The sequence below is a fragment of the Panonychus citri genome, unplaced genomic scaffold, assembly GCF_014898815.1.
Source record: "Panonychus citri isolate SS breed McGregor unplaced genomic scaffold, ASM1489881v1 Contig00135, whole genome shotgun sequence".
Lineage (NCBI taxonomy): Eukaryota > Metazoa > Arthropoda > Arachnida > Trombidiformes > Tetranychidae > Panonychus > Panonychus citri.
The window spans coordinates 1,338,288-1,358,658 of NW_026515540.1; the positions used below are offsets into that span (position 1 = coordinate 1,338,288).

A 20,371-nucleotide genomic window follows, 5' to 3' on the forward strand; every position below is an offset into this window, starting at 1 on the left:
AGAAGAAAATGTAGTAACTTGAATGTGTTGCCACCTGTTGGTTGGTTTAGGAAAAAGTGTCGGTTTCAGTTTGTTGTTTGTTGTTAGTTGGTGTTGAGAGAGAGAGAGTCAGTTGATTGTTAATCTTAATCATGGTGGTTTAATTTTGATTATGATTCATTTATTTTTTGTTCAGTTAAACTACCTGTTGATAAGATGCATCGTTTGAAATCGGAAGAAGCCTCTGTTATCCCACATGAGGAAGTAGCTGCTCGTTTGTCAACCGATATAAAAACTGGTCTCACCTGGAGAGAGGCTGAAACCCGACAAAAGTTGTATGATTTTAATGAACTTACCGTTCAAAAGCAACAATCTCTATGGTCAAAATATGTTGAACAGGTAAATCAAATTCTAAGAAAAAAAATTTCTCATCCTTTTCTATCCCCAAAACACAATTTACATTAATAATAATCTCTTGCTTTTTCTTTTCTCCTCTGTGATCCATTTTCTTTTCTCTTTGGTAGTTTAAAAATCCATTGATTCTCTTGCTTTTAGCTTCAGCAGTCGTCAGTATTTGCATGGAACAATTTGATGATGCATTTAGTATAACTGCGGTAAGTTTTGTTCTTGACCATCAGTAATCAACGAAAACAAGATGAAAAATTTTCTACAAAGAGAACTTTTTTTTTATATTCTATTCGATTATCTGTCACCATTGAAGAATGTCAGATGTCAATGTTTTTCTTCAACATGATATTTAAAGCGTGTATTTTTTTTCCATCTCTTTCTCTCTCATATGATTAATTAGAGGTTATTAATCTTGAATATTTTTCTTGCCATCTATTTTGTTTCCATCCTTTCTAAATACTTCCTTTAGGCCATTTTGATTGTCGTTACTGTTGCCTTTATTCAAGAATATAAATCAGAGAAATCATTAGAAGAATTGAATAAACTGGTTCCACCAAAATGTACATGTTTAAGGGAAGGTAATAGTGAAACTTTTCTTGCCCGGAATTTGGTGGTTGGTGATATTGTTTTATTGAGCATTGGTGATAAAGTACCGGCTGATATACGGTTAATTGAAGCTGTTGAATTGGCTATTGATGAGAGTAGTTTCACCGGTGAAACTGAACCATGTTTAAAGACAACATCGCCCCTTGTGATTAAGGGAAATGGTGGTGTTGCTCAGATGAAGAATCTCGCCTTCATGGGAACTCTAGTTAGGTGTGGTTATGGTCGAGGAATTGTTATCAATACTGGAGTTTACTCTGAATTTGGTGAAGTTTTTAAAATGATGCAAGAAGAGGACTCGCCTAAAACACCCTTACAACGAAATATGGACACTTTAGGTAAACAATTGTCCTTCTACTCTTTTGGTATCATTGGTTTTATCATGTTCCTCGGTTGGTTACAAGGAAAACCTTTACTTAAAATGTTCAATATTGGTGTTAGTTTAGCTGTTGCTGCGATACCTGAAGGTTTACCCATTGTTGTAACTGTGACCCTTGCCTTAGGGGTAATGAGAATGGCCAAAAGGAAAGCAATTGTTAAAAAATTACCCACCGTTGAAACGCTTGGCTGTGTGAACATAATTTGCTCCGATAAAACTGGAACTTTAACCAAGAACGAGATGACAGTCACATCCATCGTAACTTCAGAGCTTTACTTTGCTGAACTAACCGGTGTCGGTTACAGTTCGAAAGGTCAATGTGTTCTAAATGATGAAGTGACCGATACAAGTGTTCAAATAAATTCAATTAAAAGTGTCTTAGAAATAGGTTGTATATGTAATAATGCCGATGTGATTGGTGGACACTTGAGAGGTCAACCCACCGAGGGATCTCTTATCGTGGCTGCTCAAAAATTGGACATGTATGGAGTTCGTGATAAATTTCACCGTGTTCAAGAGCTTCCTTTTAATTCAGATCAAAAGATGATGATAGTCAAATGTGTCGCCAAATTTAGTCCAACCAAAGACGAAAAATTTTTCGTCAAAGGTGCAATCGAACGGGTACTCAGTAGTTGTACTCGTTATTCGTCCAACGACAATCTTGTGCCTTTAACTTCAGAAAAGAAGTCACAGTTTCTGAGAGAAGCTCAAATTATGGGTCGAAAAGGATTACGAGGTAAAAGAATCAATCAATATTCATTTTCTTTACACAAGTTATCAAGAAATTCAGTTAAAATATATAAACACTTGAATCGAGAATCATCAATATGAATCAATCAAAATCATTAAAATTAATCGTTTTCATTGTAATTAATTTTGTTCCTTCTTTAGTGTTGGCTATGGCTTATGGAAACAAAATGGAGGATTTGGTTTTCGTTGGCATGGTTGGGATTCTTGATCCACCTCGACCTGGAGCCGCTGAGGCAATTAGAACCCTTTATGGGAGTGGAGTTCAGGTCAAAATGTTAACCGGCGATTCGGAAGAAACTGCTTGCGCTATTGGTAAATAATTTAACCTTAGAATTAGAAAAGGAAGAGAAAAATAATTTTTTCTTTCGATTCAAACTTATTTTCAATTTTTCTAATTGAGAGAATTTTGATTCCGTGAAGTGTGACTGATTTTATTGATTCTTCTTCATCATCTCTCTCATTTTTCAACCTTTTCTTTATAATCAGCATCCCGTTTGGGTCTATATGCTTTTGGAAGTACATCTCTTTCCGGTGAAGAGATTGATGCCATGAATGAACAAACTCTTCAAGTAAAGATACCAACTGTTACGGTATTTTATCGTGTCAGTCCAGGTCATAAATTGAAAATAGTGAAAGCGTTACAAAAAAATGGTTACATTGTGGGCATGACGGGCGATGGTGTCAACGATGGAGTTGCCCTGAAAAAAGCGGACATTGGAATAGCCATGGGTAAAAATGGAACTGATGTTTGTAAAGAAGCTTCGGATATGATTCTGGTCGATGATGATTTCTCGACAATCATGTAAATATTTTATTCTCTTCTTCTAATCAGCTACTGACAATTATCGTCATTATTTTATCTTCTTTCCGGTTCCTTTTTTTCTAATCATTTCTTCTCATAGGGCTGCAATTGAGGAAGGAAAAGGACTTTATCACAATATCCGAAATTTTGTTCGATTTCAGTTGAGCACGTAAGTTATTCTTTGTCTTAAAAATAGTAATTAATTTGATTGATTCTAATAACATTTCGGTGATAAGGAAAATGGATTTGCCTTGGTACGAATTAATCTTTTCTCTTCCTCTCTCTAATCTAATCATTCTAGATCCATTGCAGCCTTGACTCTAATCGCTTTATCAACATTAATGCGTATTCCTAATCCATTGAACGCTATGCAAATTTTATGGATCAACATAATCATGGACGGTCCTCCCGCTCAAAGTTTAGGAGTCGAGCCCGTTGATCACGATGTACTTAAACAACCTCCTCGAAATGTTAAACATCCAATGATCAACAAAGATCTGATTTTCAATGTACTACTTTCTGCTGGAATCATTATCTCGGGAACAATATTTGTCTTTATGAAAGAGGTACTTCTATTATCATTTGTTAATTGTTAACAATCAAGAACATCATCAATACCAATCTATTTGAACATTTGCTTCTTTTATTTGATTGTTATTAATGTTGCTAAGTATTTTTACCTCTTTATTATTATTATTATTATAACAATTTATTTCAGATGAGTGATAATCAAGTAACTCCTCGTGACACAACCATGACTTTTACCTGTTTCGTATTTTTTGACATGTTTAATGCCTTAAGTTGCCGATCTCAGGTAAGCTAATTGAAATTATTGTTTCAAATTTTCATCTAATTGTTGAATATTTTTCTTAATTTCTCAGATTAAATCCGTTTTCACAATTGGTCTCTTCTCGAATAAACCTTTCCTTCTTGCTGTTGGAGGTTCAATTGTCGGACAAATGCTTGTCATCTACGCTCCACCCTTACAGAAAATTTTTGTCACCGAACCATTGACACTAATTGATTTGGCAAGTTTATTCCTGTTGGCATCAAGCGTTTTCATCGTCACTGAATTGAAGAAAGCATTTGAAAGAGAATCATTAAAGCGAAAGAAAATGAAAGATGTTCAACAAAATCATATGGTTTAATTATCTAATTATTAATCCGAAATGATCATTCTAATGATAATCAACTTTAATACCTGATGGCAAGATTAATTTCTAATTCATCTTCTGTCATCATCTTTACCATTGACAGTTTATTATAATTTTCCAACGTTAATCATATTTATCAACGTGGATGGCAAATAATTTTCATTATTCAAACAGGACGATGGAAATAAATTGTTCCAGGATAACAATTTACTAAAGGAATCAATCTCTCTCTCTTTCTCACTCTAATTCTCGGCAAAAATATCCATAATGACCATGAAGATAACATTGATCATGACATCACCATCTCTCTCTCTCTCTTCATCTTATAACATCATGAGGTTGGACAATATTACCAAAACTCTGTCAACAATTGTCACTAATTGTGATTTACTTTTCCTTTCTCATATCATGCATACATATTACCATTATTATCTCAGCTAATCATGATGTTCATTATGAATCTGATTTCCGTCTAATCATCAATCTCTTTGCTTCCTCTTTTTTTACTCTAACAAAACAATCACAATTAGTCAATCTCCCTCAAAGCTAATTTACTTGACAGACAAAAAAAAAGTTACTCTATATTTTTACAATTAACTAATCATATTTAACCTGAGAGTATAATTTATAGCTAATTATTATCAGAGACTTAAATTATCATCAATCATTGTTGAAACAATATTAACGTACCCTCTTAATTGTGATCAGTGTTAAAGTTTAATATTGTTAGAATGTGCAATTGAAAAATCAACAACAATCAACAATTTTAAATTGCTTATGCTGATTTAATTAACTGCTACTGAACAAATGTATCCTCATCTCCCTTTTTTTTACAATCCGTTAATCACAATTAACCCTCTACTCTAATTTTCTCATTACATGTTTGCCTTTCTCTTTAATTTCATTTAAATTGTTATATGATCGCAATCAAGTTGATTGTTTGTGAAACTTTTCTCAAAACTCTGGTCCCTCTTTTTTGATTAATAATCATCAAAATCATGATCGTCAACCAATTGTGTTGATTATCTTAATTGTTAATCTCCGTTTGATGAACAAAAAAAAACTCCACAATTTAATCAACTCAGTATTCACTTGTAAACCAAAACAACTGAAAACGTTTTCTAATCAAGAGTAAAAACTAATTTCTCTCCATCAATTAATCAATTACTCAATATTTATGTTACAACAATTATTTAATCACCAAGATTACCTACAATTGAAAACCGTTAACACTCAATAAAATGATGACAATCAAAAGTTATCATTGATCAATTTAATCAGCAGAAAATCAATGAAAGAAAATAACTTATCTCTTTTACGATAATTGATTAAATCTACTAATTGTTACACAATTAACCTTCACTTATGATCACTAATAAGATAAATTGTCTACACTTTGGACAGAACAATTAAAATTAGAACTGTAACTTTGATGGAAAAGTAAAGCAAAAAATCAAACCAACCAGCAATTAAATTAGAAAAATTTTCCAATTGAATCAATAAGATGAAAGAAATTATCTAATTGTGATTTAATTGTTTAGACAAATTAAGAAAATTTCATGAAATGAATTTCATCTGAGCGCATTATCCAAATTTACTTGGCGATCGATAACCAAAGAGAAAATGAGAGAGATTTTTATTCTCTTTCTTCTCTGTCTATTTTTACATTTTCTTCAATTCTCTCTCTCTCTTTTTCTGTCTATTTTCTGCTCTTTCTTTACTCTCTCATCATCATGAAGAAAGAAAAAGGATTCAACTCAAAACAGAGGAAAAACCTATGAACCTTTCCCTGGACATTGATACACATTCTGTCACCATCAACATCCACCTTGATCATTTACCATCATCTCCATCAACCTAATCATTTGTTAACTGTTTCTGTGTGTTCACAATTAGTGAATCAATTGTGTCTCTTACAAAATGATTAACTCACCATTCAAATAAGTGATGATGGTCAACAATTAGAGAGAAATAATCACCACAGGAATATTTCTCTTTCCATTTTCTATTATCTCCATGAAGAATCTTCATCTTTACCTTTAGTGCTCTCTCATTTTCTACTCTCTCTCTCACCTAACCAAATATTATGTTATTCTACAATTTTCTCAGTCACAATTGTCATCATCATCTTCATCTTCATCTTCTTCCTCGATTGGAATAATTTTCATTTCTCTCTCACTGATGTGATGTTATTATTTTCTATTATTGGTGATTCGTAGCATCTTCTCATTACCAGCTAACGTTATTTTCTTCGTGTCGCCATTTTAACTCTTTCTTTTTTACTTCTTTTTTGGTAGAATTTAAAATCCATAATTTGAAATGGTTATCATGGTGATGAAGATGCTGACAGTTAATGATTTAACAGCATCAACAAGTTCACATTGTCACCATGAAATTGCTAAATTACCATTGGTATTTTCGTCACCAAATGATCACCAGAGTAACAATTTAAATGATGATGATGATCATTGGATTGATCTGTTGTTAATCAATCAACAAACGGATTGGATTGTCTCCATTTCAAAGTATTAATATTTTTACTAATCCAAATTAAGATTAATCATCTGGATTGTTATTATATTCACGCTCCCAGTGAAAGTGTTATATTTGTAATAATTAAATCAATTGAATATTTTTTGCATCCATTTGAGGTTTCAACTCATCACATTGGGAATACAATTTAAAGGCCCCAAATCAATTAAACCCTAAGGGTGTGAAAAATGATTACCAACATGATTACCAGTTGATTATTAATCCACCAAGACCAATAATCTGTTGAAAATTAGTTATTTTCTAAATCCAATATCCCTTAATACACTAATCATTCAACTTTAATTTTTTTCTCTTCTTGCTAATTATTCAGTGTCATTGGTTTTTATCCTTAATCAACAATAACTATGAGACCGTTTAAAAGTGTTTATTACCATTTAATTGTTACAATTATGAGATTATCATCATCATTATATAAAATAATATTGTAAATGTTATATTACGATTAAGGTGAATACCCCCCAAAGGAATCAAAGAAATACCCAGCAAATCAAACCCTTTCGAGGAAATAAGAAGCAATCAAATTTACGGCGGAATCCACAATTTGCTACAATTAAAAGGGAGGCAATCATAAATATATAATCTGCATCATTATTTACATCATAATTAAATCATCATCGAATCATCATCATCATCAACAAACCAAATTCTCTGTCAACTGAAGCTCATACTCACAGGAAGGAAAAAGAAAATCATTCAACAGTTTCAACATTTTCTTTCTCAATCTTCTCATATCATCGGTTTTACTATTAAGTTGATTACATTGTTACTAAATTACAATTATCTATACATATAATAGAATTGTGAACAATTAACTAAATTATGGCCCATCATTATCATCGAAGACAAATGAGACAAATCGCCGAGGCTCAGGCTAAAGCGGGAGAATCTGCATCTTCCTCTGGTGTCAATGCCTCCGGGGCAAATAGCGAAGATCAACCAGCCACAAATCATCCAACTCTCAATGATTCAGTTCCATGTGAAGATTGGAATCCAAATCAAATTGTTTATCGAAAGGTGATCATCATCATCTTAAATCAAATGAAATTAATTCTAATCTTGATAATGGATTTCAATTAATTCCAATGGATCCAAATGATTAACACGATTTACTTTAGTTTAATACTCACTTAGAATCTTTAATTGAATCTCTCTCTCTCTCTTATGGTAACAATTTAAATTCAACCTTTGATTATCCTGATTGTTAGTGTATCGACTATCCCAATTTACTATTTACAAAAAGGTGATCAACTAATCAATCACCATTAATATTACTAAAGATCTCAAACTAGTTAAGTAAATGATCTTGTTGACCGACGAGCGATAGATTTAATTGTTTACTAATTAAATAGTGAACGAATTGATTTTCTCATTGATAAAATTAGCATTGAAGTTCCAACCTGAACAATTAGTGATTTTTGAGCAAAGAAAATGATAAAATATAAAAGTAACTCTTGAATTAATCAATTGGGTCTATTGGTTTCTTTTTCGTTAATTATTTTCTTCTTACAATTAAATCGATTGTCTCTTAATTGCTGATTTTTACCTTTAATTGTTTCAGATGGAGATCGTGGTTGAGAAAATGCAAGATGAACAATTTGGAGTTCCTGTTAAAACAGTTAAAAGTTTCATCTCAAAAATTCCCAGTGTATTTACAGGTAAGAATCAATTATTTTCCATTAATCATAACTAATTAATTCACTTGAGAGAGATAATTTTCTAAACAATTAATCAATCATCAAATGCTCAATTAAATTGTCACTTTCAGTTGGAAATTTTGATTTCTATTGTTTATCATGATTTTCCAATGAAATAAATATAATCAATTGTTGACAATCATAACCATGATAACGATTATGATTAATTTCAAATGTTAATTAACTGAATTAATTGATAATATTAATAGTTACCAATAATTTCAACACTTGGAAATGATTAATCAAGATTAGACTTGTCAGTTTATTGACAAATCACAATTTAAGCCAAAAATAGTTTCCAATATTAATAATATCATAATGATAATAATTTCCACAATCAATTAATTGTTGACTATTGAAATTGATTAAAATGATAATCAAATTGATTAAAATGTAAAATTGAGATTGAAAATAATTCAATTCAATAGACTAACAATCAAGAGCCATAGAAATGATTAGATTAATTCAATTTCAAGAGATTTAATCAAACAGTTAAAGTTAAATATACAATACAATCAAGAAACTAATTTGATTAAAATCGTACAATTTAATTAAATAGCAAGAGAAACAAATGAAATTAATGAAATCACCAAAAAGGGTAAATCATTTTCTCAATTGTATTATTGGAAATACAATATAATCAAACTAATTGTAATCAAAGTGCTCTGATTGTATTGAAAACAAAAAAGATAAGGTAACTATTACAATTACAATTACAATAAACTGGATTAAATTGCATTCCAACAATTAAGGTTTGTAACTTGGAGCAAAAAAAAAAGTTAATCTGTTGAAAAATATTGATCGACTTTCTTTAACCATGTAAATATAATATCCTCATGATGATGATGATGATTATCCCTTGAATTTGATCAGATTGATTTGTTTTGTTATCATTGTTGTCAGGTTTATCTATTGATGTAATATTGTATATATTACAAGATGAATTATCATCTTCTTGCAACTAATCAGCTGATTCTAATTTATACCCTCAATATGAACAACAATTGAGAAACTAGGTCAATAGTCTCGTAGTATTAAATATTAGTTTGTGTAGATAAACAAACAGAGTGAAAGATATTACATAATATCAAGAGAAAAAAAAAGAATATTGTATTTTTTAATATATTATTATTATCGATTTTAAGAAAAGTAAATGTCAATCGTAATTTCGTAGTCCCACTTTTTATATTCTCCAAGTTAAATCAACAATTTCTCAAATTGATCGATAATATTAATCGTCGTTAAATTATTTTCTATTAGCTTTTCCTTTTTATCTTCCATCTATAATATCAGTTGATTGTTTTTCTTTACCTTAGAAATTGAATATAATTCATATTAGATCTTTTCCTCATGTATTAGTTATAACATTTAGTTTCTGGTTTGATAAAAAATTTTTTAAGGTTAGATTATTTTTCTCATAGTAATAGGTTGGTTCAGTTATTAAGACTGAGTGACTTTCTGAAATCTGATCTAAGAAGATGATGATGATGATAGTACTGGATGATGATAATGAGAGGATGATGATGAAGATCCAAAGGTCATAAGGAATCAATATTTGTAAATCAAAAAGATGTCTTAGGTCAGATGAGGATGGAGAGAGAGAGAGAGAGAGTGTGTGTGGGGGAGTTTGGGAGGTAAAGAAAAGAAATTGTTGATGATGAAGATGGAAGATGATGAGGATGAGGATGAGGATGGAGATGGTGATAGAAACAGGGAAGGAGTGATGAGAGGAAGGAGGAAGATTGTGAAATAGAGGATGAGAAGAGGAATGAAAATTTGTCTACAAGACTGTTTCTGTTTTTATCGATCCATTTGATGGAGTCAATGAAAAAATACTAAGGTTGCCTTTCTTACTCTTCCTTCATCATCTTCATCTTCATCATGCTCAACCTTCATCATCAGATGAAGATGATGATGTTGTTGTTATTGCTGATAACGGTATTAAACCAGTGTAGTTGAATGATGAAGAGGTAGAGGAAGATGAAGATGAGGATGTTAAGAGGATGGATATATAACAATAATTGTCTCTACTTCAAGTTAACCGCAAATTTATTGGACCATAATTGTTTTTAATTAGTCCTTAATTATGATTATATGTTTTTCCTTTCCTTTTACTAATTCAATGTTAATGTTTATCTATTTCTAATTGTTACCATTTAACCTTTCCAATCAATTTCTTTCCTCGATATTTATCTTTGCTCTTTCATTTCACTGATTTAAATGATTCCCATTAAAACTAATCATTGGTAACAATTAACATTTAATCGCTACAATGTTTATCTAATCAGATTATCTTAATCTTGTTCATGTCTCTAACCCTAATATCTGGTTACCTGTATTATTATTATCGTAATTGTTTTTAATCATGATCAAAGATTATCATTAATATTGAGTTTATCATTGATCAGTTGATTATATTGAGTTAGTTTTGGTTCATTTTTGTTGTTGATTAAATTGAACTAATTAGCAAATTATTGATTCTCATTATATTGTTGCGATTCATTTGATCTGTCATGATTTCTAATGATTATCGTTATTGATTTTTGATTGATTAGTTTATTACAATCATTGAATGTTTTAAATTATTGTTGAAACTGTTTATTGATTGGCTAATTGTATACTAATCATTATCTATATTTGAATGGATATTAATTGTTTGCTGATTGTTGATAATGTAAATATTTATCTTAATCATGTTCCTCAATTGTTGATCATCATCAGGTTGACAGTTTCGTAGTTAAAATTGTGACAATTTGTCAATCGATTTAATCAATTGAAATGTTAATTAAATGATTAAATCTTTAATTGTAATAACAGTAGTTTAATTTTATTCAATTTAGTTTAATTCAATTTGTTAATCAAATAATATGAATACTAATTGAGCAACTTGGTGATTAATTGTTTTACCTTGAATTGTAATCAATTTTAATTTGATTGCATAAATTAAACTTTGAATTGCAAACCTTTTAATTGAATCATTTGAATAACAATTTAGTTATGTCTCTGTTTTATAATTAATTGTATCTTGTAACTCACAACAATTTGTTGATTGGTATGATTAATATTCATTAATCACAAAATTAATTTACAAAGTTAGTCAATCCAATTGAGATAAACAATCAGCAAACAATTTACTATTGATGATAATAGTTGATCAAATTGAGATAATAATTAACCTGAAAACTTTTTATTGGATTTTTAATTGACTCTCATCTCTAATTATACAGGTAGTGATTTAGTGGCCTGGATGATGAAAAATTTAGATGTCGATGATCAGATTGAAACGCTACATTTGGCCAATCTAATGGCCGCTCATGGTTATTTGTTTCCTATTGATGATCACGTTTTAACGGTGAAAAATGATTCAACCTATTACCGATTTCAAACACCCTATTTTTGGCCATCTAATTGTTGGGAGCCCGAGAATACCGATTACGCTGTTTACCTTTGTAAAAGAACGATGCAGAACAAAACTCGCCTCGAACTAGCCGATTATGAGGCCGAAAATCTTGCCCGTTTACAGAAGATGTTTTCTCGAAAATGGGAATTTATCTTCATGCAGGCAGAAGCACAAGCAAAGTAATTCATCTTTCAACTGTTACCATATTAATGTCAATCGAATATTAATCATTTCTATTAACAATTACTCATAAATCGTAAATCCTTATGAATATAATCAGAATAATTTAAATGGAACAAAATTCCTACGATTTCATTGTATTATATTGGAAGGATTCGATTTCTTGATTCGCTAATTGTTTGCTTCTTTTGTAATATTCGATGGATAGTTAGTTAATTGTTGCATTTTCTTGTTGATTGATCTCGTTTTTTTGCTTCCTTTTGATCATCTGAACCTTTAGAGTTGACAAAAAGCGTGATAAGTTAGAGAGGAAAGTCTTAGATTCTCAAGAAAGAGCCTTCTGGGATGTCCATCGGCCAGTGGTAAGTTAATCAATCAACTAATTTCTGGAAAATTGCTGATTAATTAACTGTCAATTTCTCTATTATTCTAACAATTAAGCCTGGATGTGTAAATACAACTGAAATTGACATAAAGAAAGCATGTCGTATGAACAAACCCAAAAGTACCAAAGTAAGTTGAATATTATTGTTGATTGTGATAACAATTAGTTAATTATCTCGCTACTTTCTCTTCTTAATTGTTAGCATGCTACTTCATCTGTTGGTGGTCGATTAAGTCCAGTTAGTGAAAGTGCTAAATTTGAATTACTTCGTAAAGAAGTTGATTATCTTCGGATTCGATTAGAACATCGAATCGGTGGAGTTAAATTAAGTAAAGTTTCCGAAACTTATTGTACATATTTTGACCAGTGGGCAGAATATGATCCGTTCATTACTCCACCTGAGCCAACAAATCCCTGGATTAGTGATTCAAATGATTTCTGGGAACTCGAACGTCAAACGTGAGCAATTTAATCTTATCCTTAATTGTTTCGTCTTATTATTTATTCACCTTGTATACAATTATCATTATTATCACAATTTACTATCAACCTTCATGTTGGTTAATCGTTTCATGATCAATATCGTTGATTGTTGTTTCTATTTCTAGAAATTACAATTGATATTCAATTGATCTCGAAAATTTTTCTTCTAATAACAATTAATAATCAGTCGTTATAAAGTAAATAATAAAAAAAAAATTGATTCCATTGCCAAGAAAACTAATCACTCTAATCAGCCAGTTAATCACCTTTCACGTTATAATTAGTAAACTTTTAATTATCTGTTTTTCTAACGGATGTTTTGTATGTAGCAATTAAAGGTAATTTAGATGAAGCAATTTGTTTATTAGCTTAACAATCAAAACGATAATTGTTAGATTTTCCAATTATATATTAGTTATTGAAGTTTGAATGATTGCCAAGAAAGTTAATCACATTTAATCACATCGACAACGGGGATCAAATTACTGTAATAATTAATTTAATTTTAGAGGTGAAAACTATTGTATATTTTAACCTTGATTGACTTAATTTGATTCTAATTGTTACCAATCATTAATCACCACAGGAAGGATGTTCCTTGTCGCCGTGTCCGCCGTTGGGCTTTCTCATTAAAAGAGCTACTCAGAGACCCGGCGGGTCGAGAGCAGTTTATGAAGTTTTTGGAGAAGGAGTTTTCAGCCGAGAATCTAAAGTAAGCCGATTGAATTTAAATTGTTAACAATTAAGAAAATGATCAATTTCTACAGGTAGAAAGGTATCAAGACAAGAAGATGGGGAAATGTTGCTCGTTGATGGAGATGAAGATGAAGATGAAGTGTCTCAAGGGTTCAGTAAATTAGATGCTCTTGAGTGGGAAAGATGAAGATGAAGATGAGGATGAGAAGGTGATGAGACTGATTTTAATTGTAAAATTGTCTCTGATTGTTGATTATCAACTAACGATTTTCATGATAAATTTTGAGACAATTGAAGTTATTAGGTTATTCGTATCCGATGAGATTCTGATTTTAATTGTTACACTTGGTTAATTGGATTGATTATCAAGGGGAATTTTTTAATTCCTCTCTTACCTTTACTCTTGAATTGGCATTGGGTGATTAAAAATGATTCTGAAACTTTGATTAACTCAATCAACCTTTAATTAGATTTAATAGATCTCTAATTACAAGGATTTAATTGTCTTGATTATCTGCTAATCAAATGTTTGTTCACGTGTGTATTTAATGATGGATTTTTTTTGATTACTATTGTATTAATTGTAATGAGGAAGACAGCAATTAACAATGATCATCATTAGATAATCATAATATTATTAATTTTCCAGACAAACTAAATTAAGGTGATCAATTCTTAGCAGTTAAAAAAATGATCAGTTGATCAACATGTACCAATTCATAGTAACTGTTAATTGTTGTCAATTAGTCGGGTGATGATGATGATCATAATCAGCTGATTTATTAATAGTTTAATCCTCTTTGTTTACAATTTATTTTGATTAGGTCAAAACAATTGAGATTAACTGTAATAATAATAATAATATATCCCATTTACTAATTTACAATTGATTAACTTGATCAAGACAGTTTAATTATCCTTGATAAGCCATTTCTCTTACAGATAATCATTTAATTATCCCAATAGATTGTTAATTGTTATGCTAATTGTTAACAGATTCTGGGATGCGGTCCAAGAATTAAAATGTGTCCATTCAAAAGATGTCGCAGCAAAAGTTCAAGATATTTGGTCTGAATATCTTGGTACAGGTAAATTGTCACCATGATAATATTGTCGATGATCATGATCGCAATGATTAAGTTTAAATTGTCTTGTTTATATCAACAGAGGCTAATTGTCCGATCAACATTGATTCCAAATCATATGAAACAACCAAGAAAAACATGGAAACCAAACCAAAGAGTCGATATATTTTTGACGAAGCCGCTGGACATGTTTACCTGTTGATGAAGAACGATAGTTATCCTCGTTACCTGAGGTCGGAAATGTACAAAGAATACCTGAGCGGGACAAAGAAAAAGGTAACACTAACCAGGCGGAGTAGAAAAAATTAAAATCTAGTTGATTAATTAACAAATTATCAAAAGAAAACAATTAAACCAGAAAATTTGGTTAGCTTAACAATCAATCAAATTGACCAGCAAAACAAAAAGACACAACTGACAAAAACTTTAAGACTAAATTATTTACTAATTATAACTAATTTACTAATGATAAAACTAATTCTAATTAACAAACCAAAGTGTAGATTAACCTAAAAATGAAATAATATCAAAAACAATTAACTAATCATAAAATGAAAATCAATCAAACCTAAAACAAAAAACAAACCTTTAATGCTGATGATACAAAACAAAAACTTAACGATTTAGATTTGACTAAATTAAAAACAATCTAAAATGCTTAATTGTTATCATGATAAATTAATTGTTTCCATTTTTCTGTTGTTGCTGTTGTCTAAATTGCTGTTTATCGCTGCTTAATTTACTAATCAACGAGTCGTTGATTCAATTTGAAACAATCAGAAAATCAATTAATCAAACTTTCGGTTAGTTTTTCGTTCTGTTGGAAAAGTTTTCGCTATTAAGTTAATTTAATTTTTTTTTCTCTGCGTCTTTTTATCGTAACTTTTTGTTAATTGTGTTTCTTTATTTTTTTTTATATTAATTTTCTTTGATATTATATATACAAACTGTTGATTATAAAAACGATAATCGAAAGAATCGAAGAAATTAATTAACCACCTGATTGCTAATCATGGAATTGCTTGATTGCTTGTGTTTCTTTGTTAACTTCTTCTTCCATTCTCTATATATTTAGACTTCTGTAAAAGGGATTCGTGGTGTAATAGCGTTCGGAGCCAAAAAAGTCGGAGATCAGATCGCTTTAACCGCTGCCAATACCGCAACCTCCCTCAATTAAGTGAACAATCAAAAATAACGATTGTCCAAAAATTGTCCTTTCATAAAATTATAATCGCAATGAAATATTATTATTATTACTATTACCATTTACTATTGATTAACTTTCCAAACCTAAAAGCCTTCAAATCAACATTAAACACTCACACACATTCACTAGATACTTTGTGATTTACCTTTTTCTCTGTTTCTCTTTTCTGCTTGACCAATGGTCAACACAACATCTCTAATTGATTTTTCTCTCGATAGACAGAGATACCTGCCTATCGACTTTATCTTTTACCTTTTCTTTTCTCTCCTTATTTCTATGCCTCTGGCTGCGACTTCTATTCCTAGATGACCCTTTTAAAAAAACGCTTAAAATCATCATCATAATCATCTTCATCTTCATCTTCGTCATTCTTTTCTTTCCATATTTAGAAACTTTAATCTGATCATTTCAGTTTCAGCGATTAATTGATTCTGATTAGTGGAAATTAATATTCAATAACAATGGTAATAATAATAATATCTAAAAATGCTTTGCTCTGTTTCCGAAAAAAAAAGGTTCGATTACTTGGCTTTCCTCATGTCTTTCTAACCTTTGCCCTTCCTTGACCCTTATTCTTAATCCCTTTTCTCGTTCTGTCCCTTTGACCACAACCTGTTGATTTGCTTATAACTGTTTTCTTACTTGTTGTTATTTCGCCTTAACTTTTTTTCTTCCCTCTGTCTCTGTAGACTCACAAGCTTGACCAGCAACCAAAGTGAACTGACCACTCTAATCGTCTCTCTCTCTTCTCTTTCTCTCTCTTTTCTTTTTTTGTTAATCTTTATCCTTCTCATCAGTGTATCATCTTTATCTTCATCGTTATCATCGTTGCTTTTTACCTTTTACCCGCTGAGCTTTAAAGTCTTAGTTTGATTTATGCTCATGTTTTCAGCCGAAGAGTCCTAACTCTCTCTCTCTCTCTCTCTCTCTCTCTCATTCACTCGGTTGGATGTTAATCTTGATAACAAATGACAATCATCATCATTTATCTGAAGATAAAATGATGAATATGATTAGATGATGAAGATGATACTAATTGTAATGATTTGAAGACGATGATTCGGTTTTAACATAACCGAATTAGAGTCACAAACTAGAAATTGAATGTTAATCTGTTCACTTTGATTCTTGATTAAGCTTCTGATCTAATTTATCTTCTTAATTCACAATTTATATTAATTGCTTGGTTATTTATCCTTTTCCTCTACTATTATTTTACCCTAATAATCAGTTAATTGCTTGCTAATCATATCAAATCCCCTTCGGCTATTGTGAATGTTTCAAGTTAATTGAATCAATTGATTTATTTTCTTGATATTAATTGTGATCAGTTTTTTTTTATTTATTTCTAAATGTTTCCTGCTACCTTTAAATATCTAAGTATATGTGTTATCCTAATCACAATCAACTAATTGTTGTCACTTGTTTTTGTTTTCATTTTGACTTAATCCAGTTTAAACTTCTTCAATTGATCCTAATCAAATCAACTGATTGCTTGTGATTTGATTACTTTGATTGAGGATAATTTTTAATTTCTCTCTATTAATTTATCTATTAACTACACTTTCACTTTCTAATCAATCACAATGATCACACACATTCACACACTCAACAAATTATCACAATTAAACTAAAAGTCAGTCACTGATCAGATACAATCATTTTAATTGACAATCAATATCCAAGTCCAGCATTTTAATTAATCAAGACAAAACTTTAGGTATTCAATTGATCATACCAACAATTAGAATGGACAATTAAATGATTTATCTGATCTGAAGGCTTTTGCACATTCACACTTAATGATTTGTTTCTTGATTATCTTACTATTTACACTTAATTTAATTTCGTAATTAAATCACAATGATTAATGATTATAATTTTGTCTTTCTCTCTCTCTCTCTCTCTTATCATCTCTTACAGCATAGTAATCGTTTCATTCCTAAACTACCAAGTTTTAATGTTTAATTGTTGAGAAAATTTATCAACAATTAACAACAAATTAGAAAAGTTAATTAAACAGATAAACAAAATTTCAAAAGTGGACTGTGATCAACCAAAGAAACCGAACGATTTAAAAGACTCATAATTAACTAATTATATATTCATTAACTCGATTAATGGTTAATTATCATCATTATCATCACCATTGTACGAACAATTAACTTAATTGTTGAAAAACGAGAAGAAAACAAAATCTTCAACTTTGAATGTTAACCTTTTTTTTTGCAACGAAATTTGTTTCAATCTTTTTGATTGTTACTGATTTAATTTCGTCTCTTTTTTTGATTTAATTTGCTCTTGTTGACAAATTATCATTAGTATTACAATTTAATTGTTTCATCATCAATCATTTGTCATATTTAATGAAAAAAACAATGGGTATTAATGTTAATTAATTTCTTTAATTTTCAATGGAAAGTTTCAAATGAGGAAACAAAAGTTTTCATCTAAAAAGTTAATCCCAAATTGAAAGGATTAAACCAAACAATCAGTGAAATTGATTGTAAAACCTATTTAATTGTATTGTAAACTCAATTCATCCAATTGTTAATCATGTTTAAATTGATCACCACCAATTTGGGAAACAATCAAATTAAAAGCGATTCCAAATTGTTTGTAAAGTTTACAAATAAAGAAACAAGGAAAAGGATTAACTTGAAGATGACTCGATCCAAGAAAAGGAATTAGCTAATTGTTATCGTGGACCATTGGATTAATCATTAATCGTTTCCATAAAAAAAAAACTTAATCATCTTCCCATCATCTTCCTATGACAATAATCAAAGCATCTTCATCATCATCATCCGATGTAAAATCAAGCCAAGAGGAAGATGAGAAAGTTTCATCTTGCTCATCAGTTGCTGTCATCTTATCTGTATATTGAAAACAAAAAGACTCATCATCATCCGAAAAGGTTAATAACATTTTCATGGTGAAAATGAACAAACTCAGAACCAGAATATAAATATAAACCAAGGAAAAGAAAACCAGAAAACTGAGAAAATCGTGTTGGAAACGATAACCAGAAAAAAAGACCAACAAACTAAATCTCTTGATTAATATAAATACGAAAAAACCTCAATCCCGAACATTTAATCTTAGATTTAATCTTAATCCAACCAAACAAATTGTGAGACTCAACAACCAACAATTAAAATGTTTTCATAGTTAAATTGATTATTTAAAGTAATATAATATTAACCTAATCAAGACACAAACGATAATCTCAATGATTATTATTAAAAAAAAAAGACAATTAAAAACCAATGTATTGATTTTTGTCAATATAACAACAAGAAAATTCAATTTAATTCAATTTACTGATTGATTGATTTCATCTGATTGTTACAATCGCTTTTGATTATAATTGTGTTTACATCATTTTATTTATCTTATTATTGTTATGAGAATCATTTTTTATTTAGAAATTGATTGTAATCAATATTGATTACTAATTGAATTGATTGTGAAAATCTCGTGATTAAATCTTAATTATGATTAGTGAAGGAAAATTTATCATCATTCTATTATTATAACAATTTAACCTTCATTTGATTTCGTATTTAAATTGTAAACAATTAATTTAAATTGATTTTCATGGAGAAATTATTTAGATTAAATTGTTTACCAGTTTTCAAGATTATCACAATTTATTAATAGTTGTAAAATTATCATGATTGTTGATCATTTACACTTTAATTGATTGGGGAAGTTGATTGTTGATTTAATTTTCTCATTTCGCAATTAGACAAAAAATCAACTCATTCACTTACTAAGGTTATTGAGATAATTAATTACTAGATAATAGATGAGATGTTGTAATTAATTGTTGATTGAGTTAATTGATCTTCAAAAAAAAGCAAATTAATCATTAGGAAAGAGGAAAAAAATTAACTCACAATTTAAGGTTAATCATTATTAACATTGTTACAATTTGATTGTTAATTTTCTTGGTGTTTATCATTCAGTTCATCAGTTAATCAGTTGATTGTAAGTTAAACAAAACAAGTATAAGGTAACAATTAATTAGTAACAATGAGGAAGAACTGATTTGATTTAAATAGTGATGAAACAGTTGTTAACAATTAAAGTATTTTCCTGATTCACATATCCAGTTGATGGTTAATTTAGTTTGTTAATTCAATGATTTAATCTGAATTTTCATTGTATCGGTCGACTATTGATCAACAATCGAGTTAATTGTTTGTTAATCATCGAGGTCTATTGCTGAAAAGAGGAACCCAATGTTAATTGCTACTTTTAATTACTCTATGATGGATCTGCTATTCTAATCGTAATTCAATTTTACTGCTTAATTGTGATTCTCTTAGTGAATTGTAATATAAATAAACATAATCATGTTAATCATTTGAAATAACAGTTAATTGTTGAGATCAACTCTTGATTATTTTATTTCTGTTACAATTACTGGTGTTTAATGATTGATTAACAATCATCATCATCATTGTTGATCAGATTAAACAATGTAACGTGATAATTGTTGTGTTTAATTGGTGTCGTTGAACGAGAATCAAATCAACATTTGATTGTTAACTTTTTCTTCAACGTTAATTTCTGTATAAGTTTTCAACGATTCTAGGTTATTGAAT

At 29.8% G+C, this 20,371-nt stretch overlaps 2 protein-coding genes across 5 annotated transcripts; both read left to right on the plus strand.

Moving 5' to 3' along the window:
• Nucleotides 1–82: 82 nt before the first annotated feature.
• Nucleotides 83–5,235, plus strand: LOC128392085 (calcium-transporting ATPase type 2C member 1-like). The gene is made up of 9 exons (XM_053352067.1): nucleotides 83–378; nucleotides 504–593; nucleotides 857–2,105; nucleotides 2,261–2,431; nucleotides 2,606–2,921; nucleotides 3,022–3,090; nucleotides 3,223–3,487; nucleotides 3,640–3,735; nucleotides 3,803–5,235. Exons 1-9 carry the CDS (start codon nucleotides 196–198, stop codon nucleotides 4,067–4,069), a joined length of 2,706 nt encoding a protein of 901 aa, XP_053208042.1. The 5' UTR covers nucleotides 83–195; the 3' UTR covers nucleotides 4,070–5,235.
• Nucleotides 5,236–5,385: 150 nt separating this feature from the next.
• On the plus strand, nucleotides 5,386–19,067 carry LOC128392086 (regulator of G-protein signaling 7-like). Of its 4 annotated transcripts, none has more exons than XR_008325928.1 (11): nucleotides 5,386–7,642; nucleotides 8,187–8,283; nucleotides 11,550–11,901; nucleotides 12,183–12,264; nucleotides 12,344–12,415; nucleotides 12,490–12,746; nucleotides 13,357–13,482; nucleotides 14,463–14,554; nucleotides 14,634–14,827; nucleotides 15,627–16,273; nucleotides 17,682–19,067. XR_008325928.1 is itself a non-coding variant. In XM_053352070.1 (10 exons), the coding sequence occupies exons 1-10, from the start codon at nucleotides 7,448–7,450 to the stop codon at nucleotides 17,724–17,726; spliced, it is 1,512 nt and encodes a 503-aa protein (XP_053208045.1). In that variant the 5' UTR covers nucleotides 5,386–7,447; the 3' UTR covers nucleotides 17,727–19,067. The 4 variants fall into 4 exon arrangements, 2 of the variants coding, with proteins under 2 accessions (XP_053208045.1, XP_053208044.1); XR_008325929.1 differs by having other exon boundaries at nucleotides 15,627–16,222; XM_053352070.1 differs by lacking the exon at nucleotides 15,627–16,273.
• The last annotated feature ends 1,304 nt before the right edge of the window (nucleotides 19,068–20,371 follow it).

Bases quoted from the DNA above. Each gene is read 5' to 3' on its own strand.
- LOC128392086 (XM_053352069.1), top strand. From the start codon at position 7,448: ATGGCCCATCATTATCATCGAAGACAAATGAGACAAATCGCCGAGGCT. The intron at 7,643-8,186 runs GTGATCATCATC...TAATTGTTTCAG, and splicing joins ATCAAATTGTTTATCGAAAG to ATGGAGATCGTGGTTGAGAA. The intron at 12,416-12,489 runs GTAAGTTGAATA...CTTAATTGTTAG, and splicing joins ACAAACCCAAAAGTACCAAA to CATGCTACTTCATCTGTTGG.
- LOC128392085 (XM_053352067.1), top strand. From the start codon at position 196: ATGCATCGTTTGAAATCGGAAGAAGCCTCTGTTATCCCACATGAGGAA. The intron at 594-856 runs GTAAGTTTTGTT...TACTTCCTTTAG, and splicing joins ATGCATTTAGTATAACTGCG to GCCATTTTGATTGTCGTTAC. The intron at 3,091-3,222 runs GTAAGTTATTCT...TAATCATTCTAG, and splicing joins GTTCGATTTCAGTTGAGCAC to ATCCATTGCAGCCTTGACTC.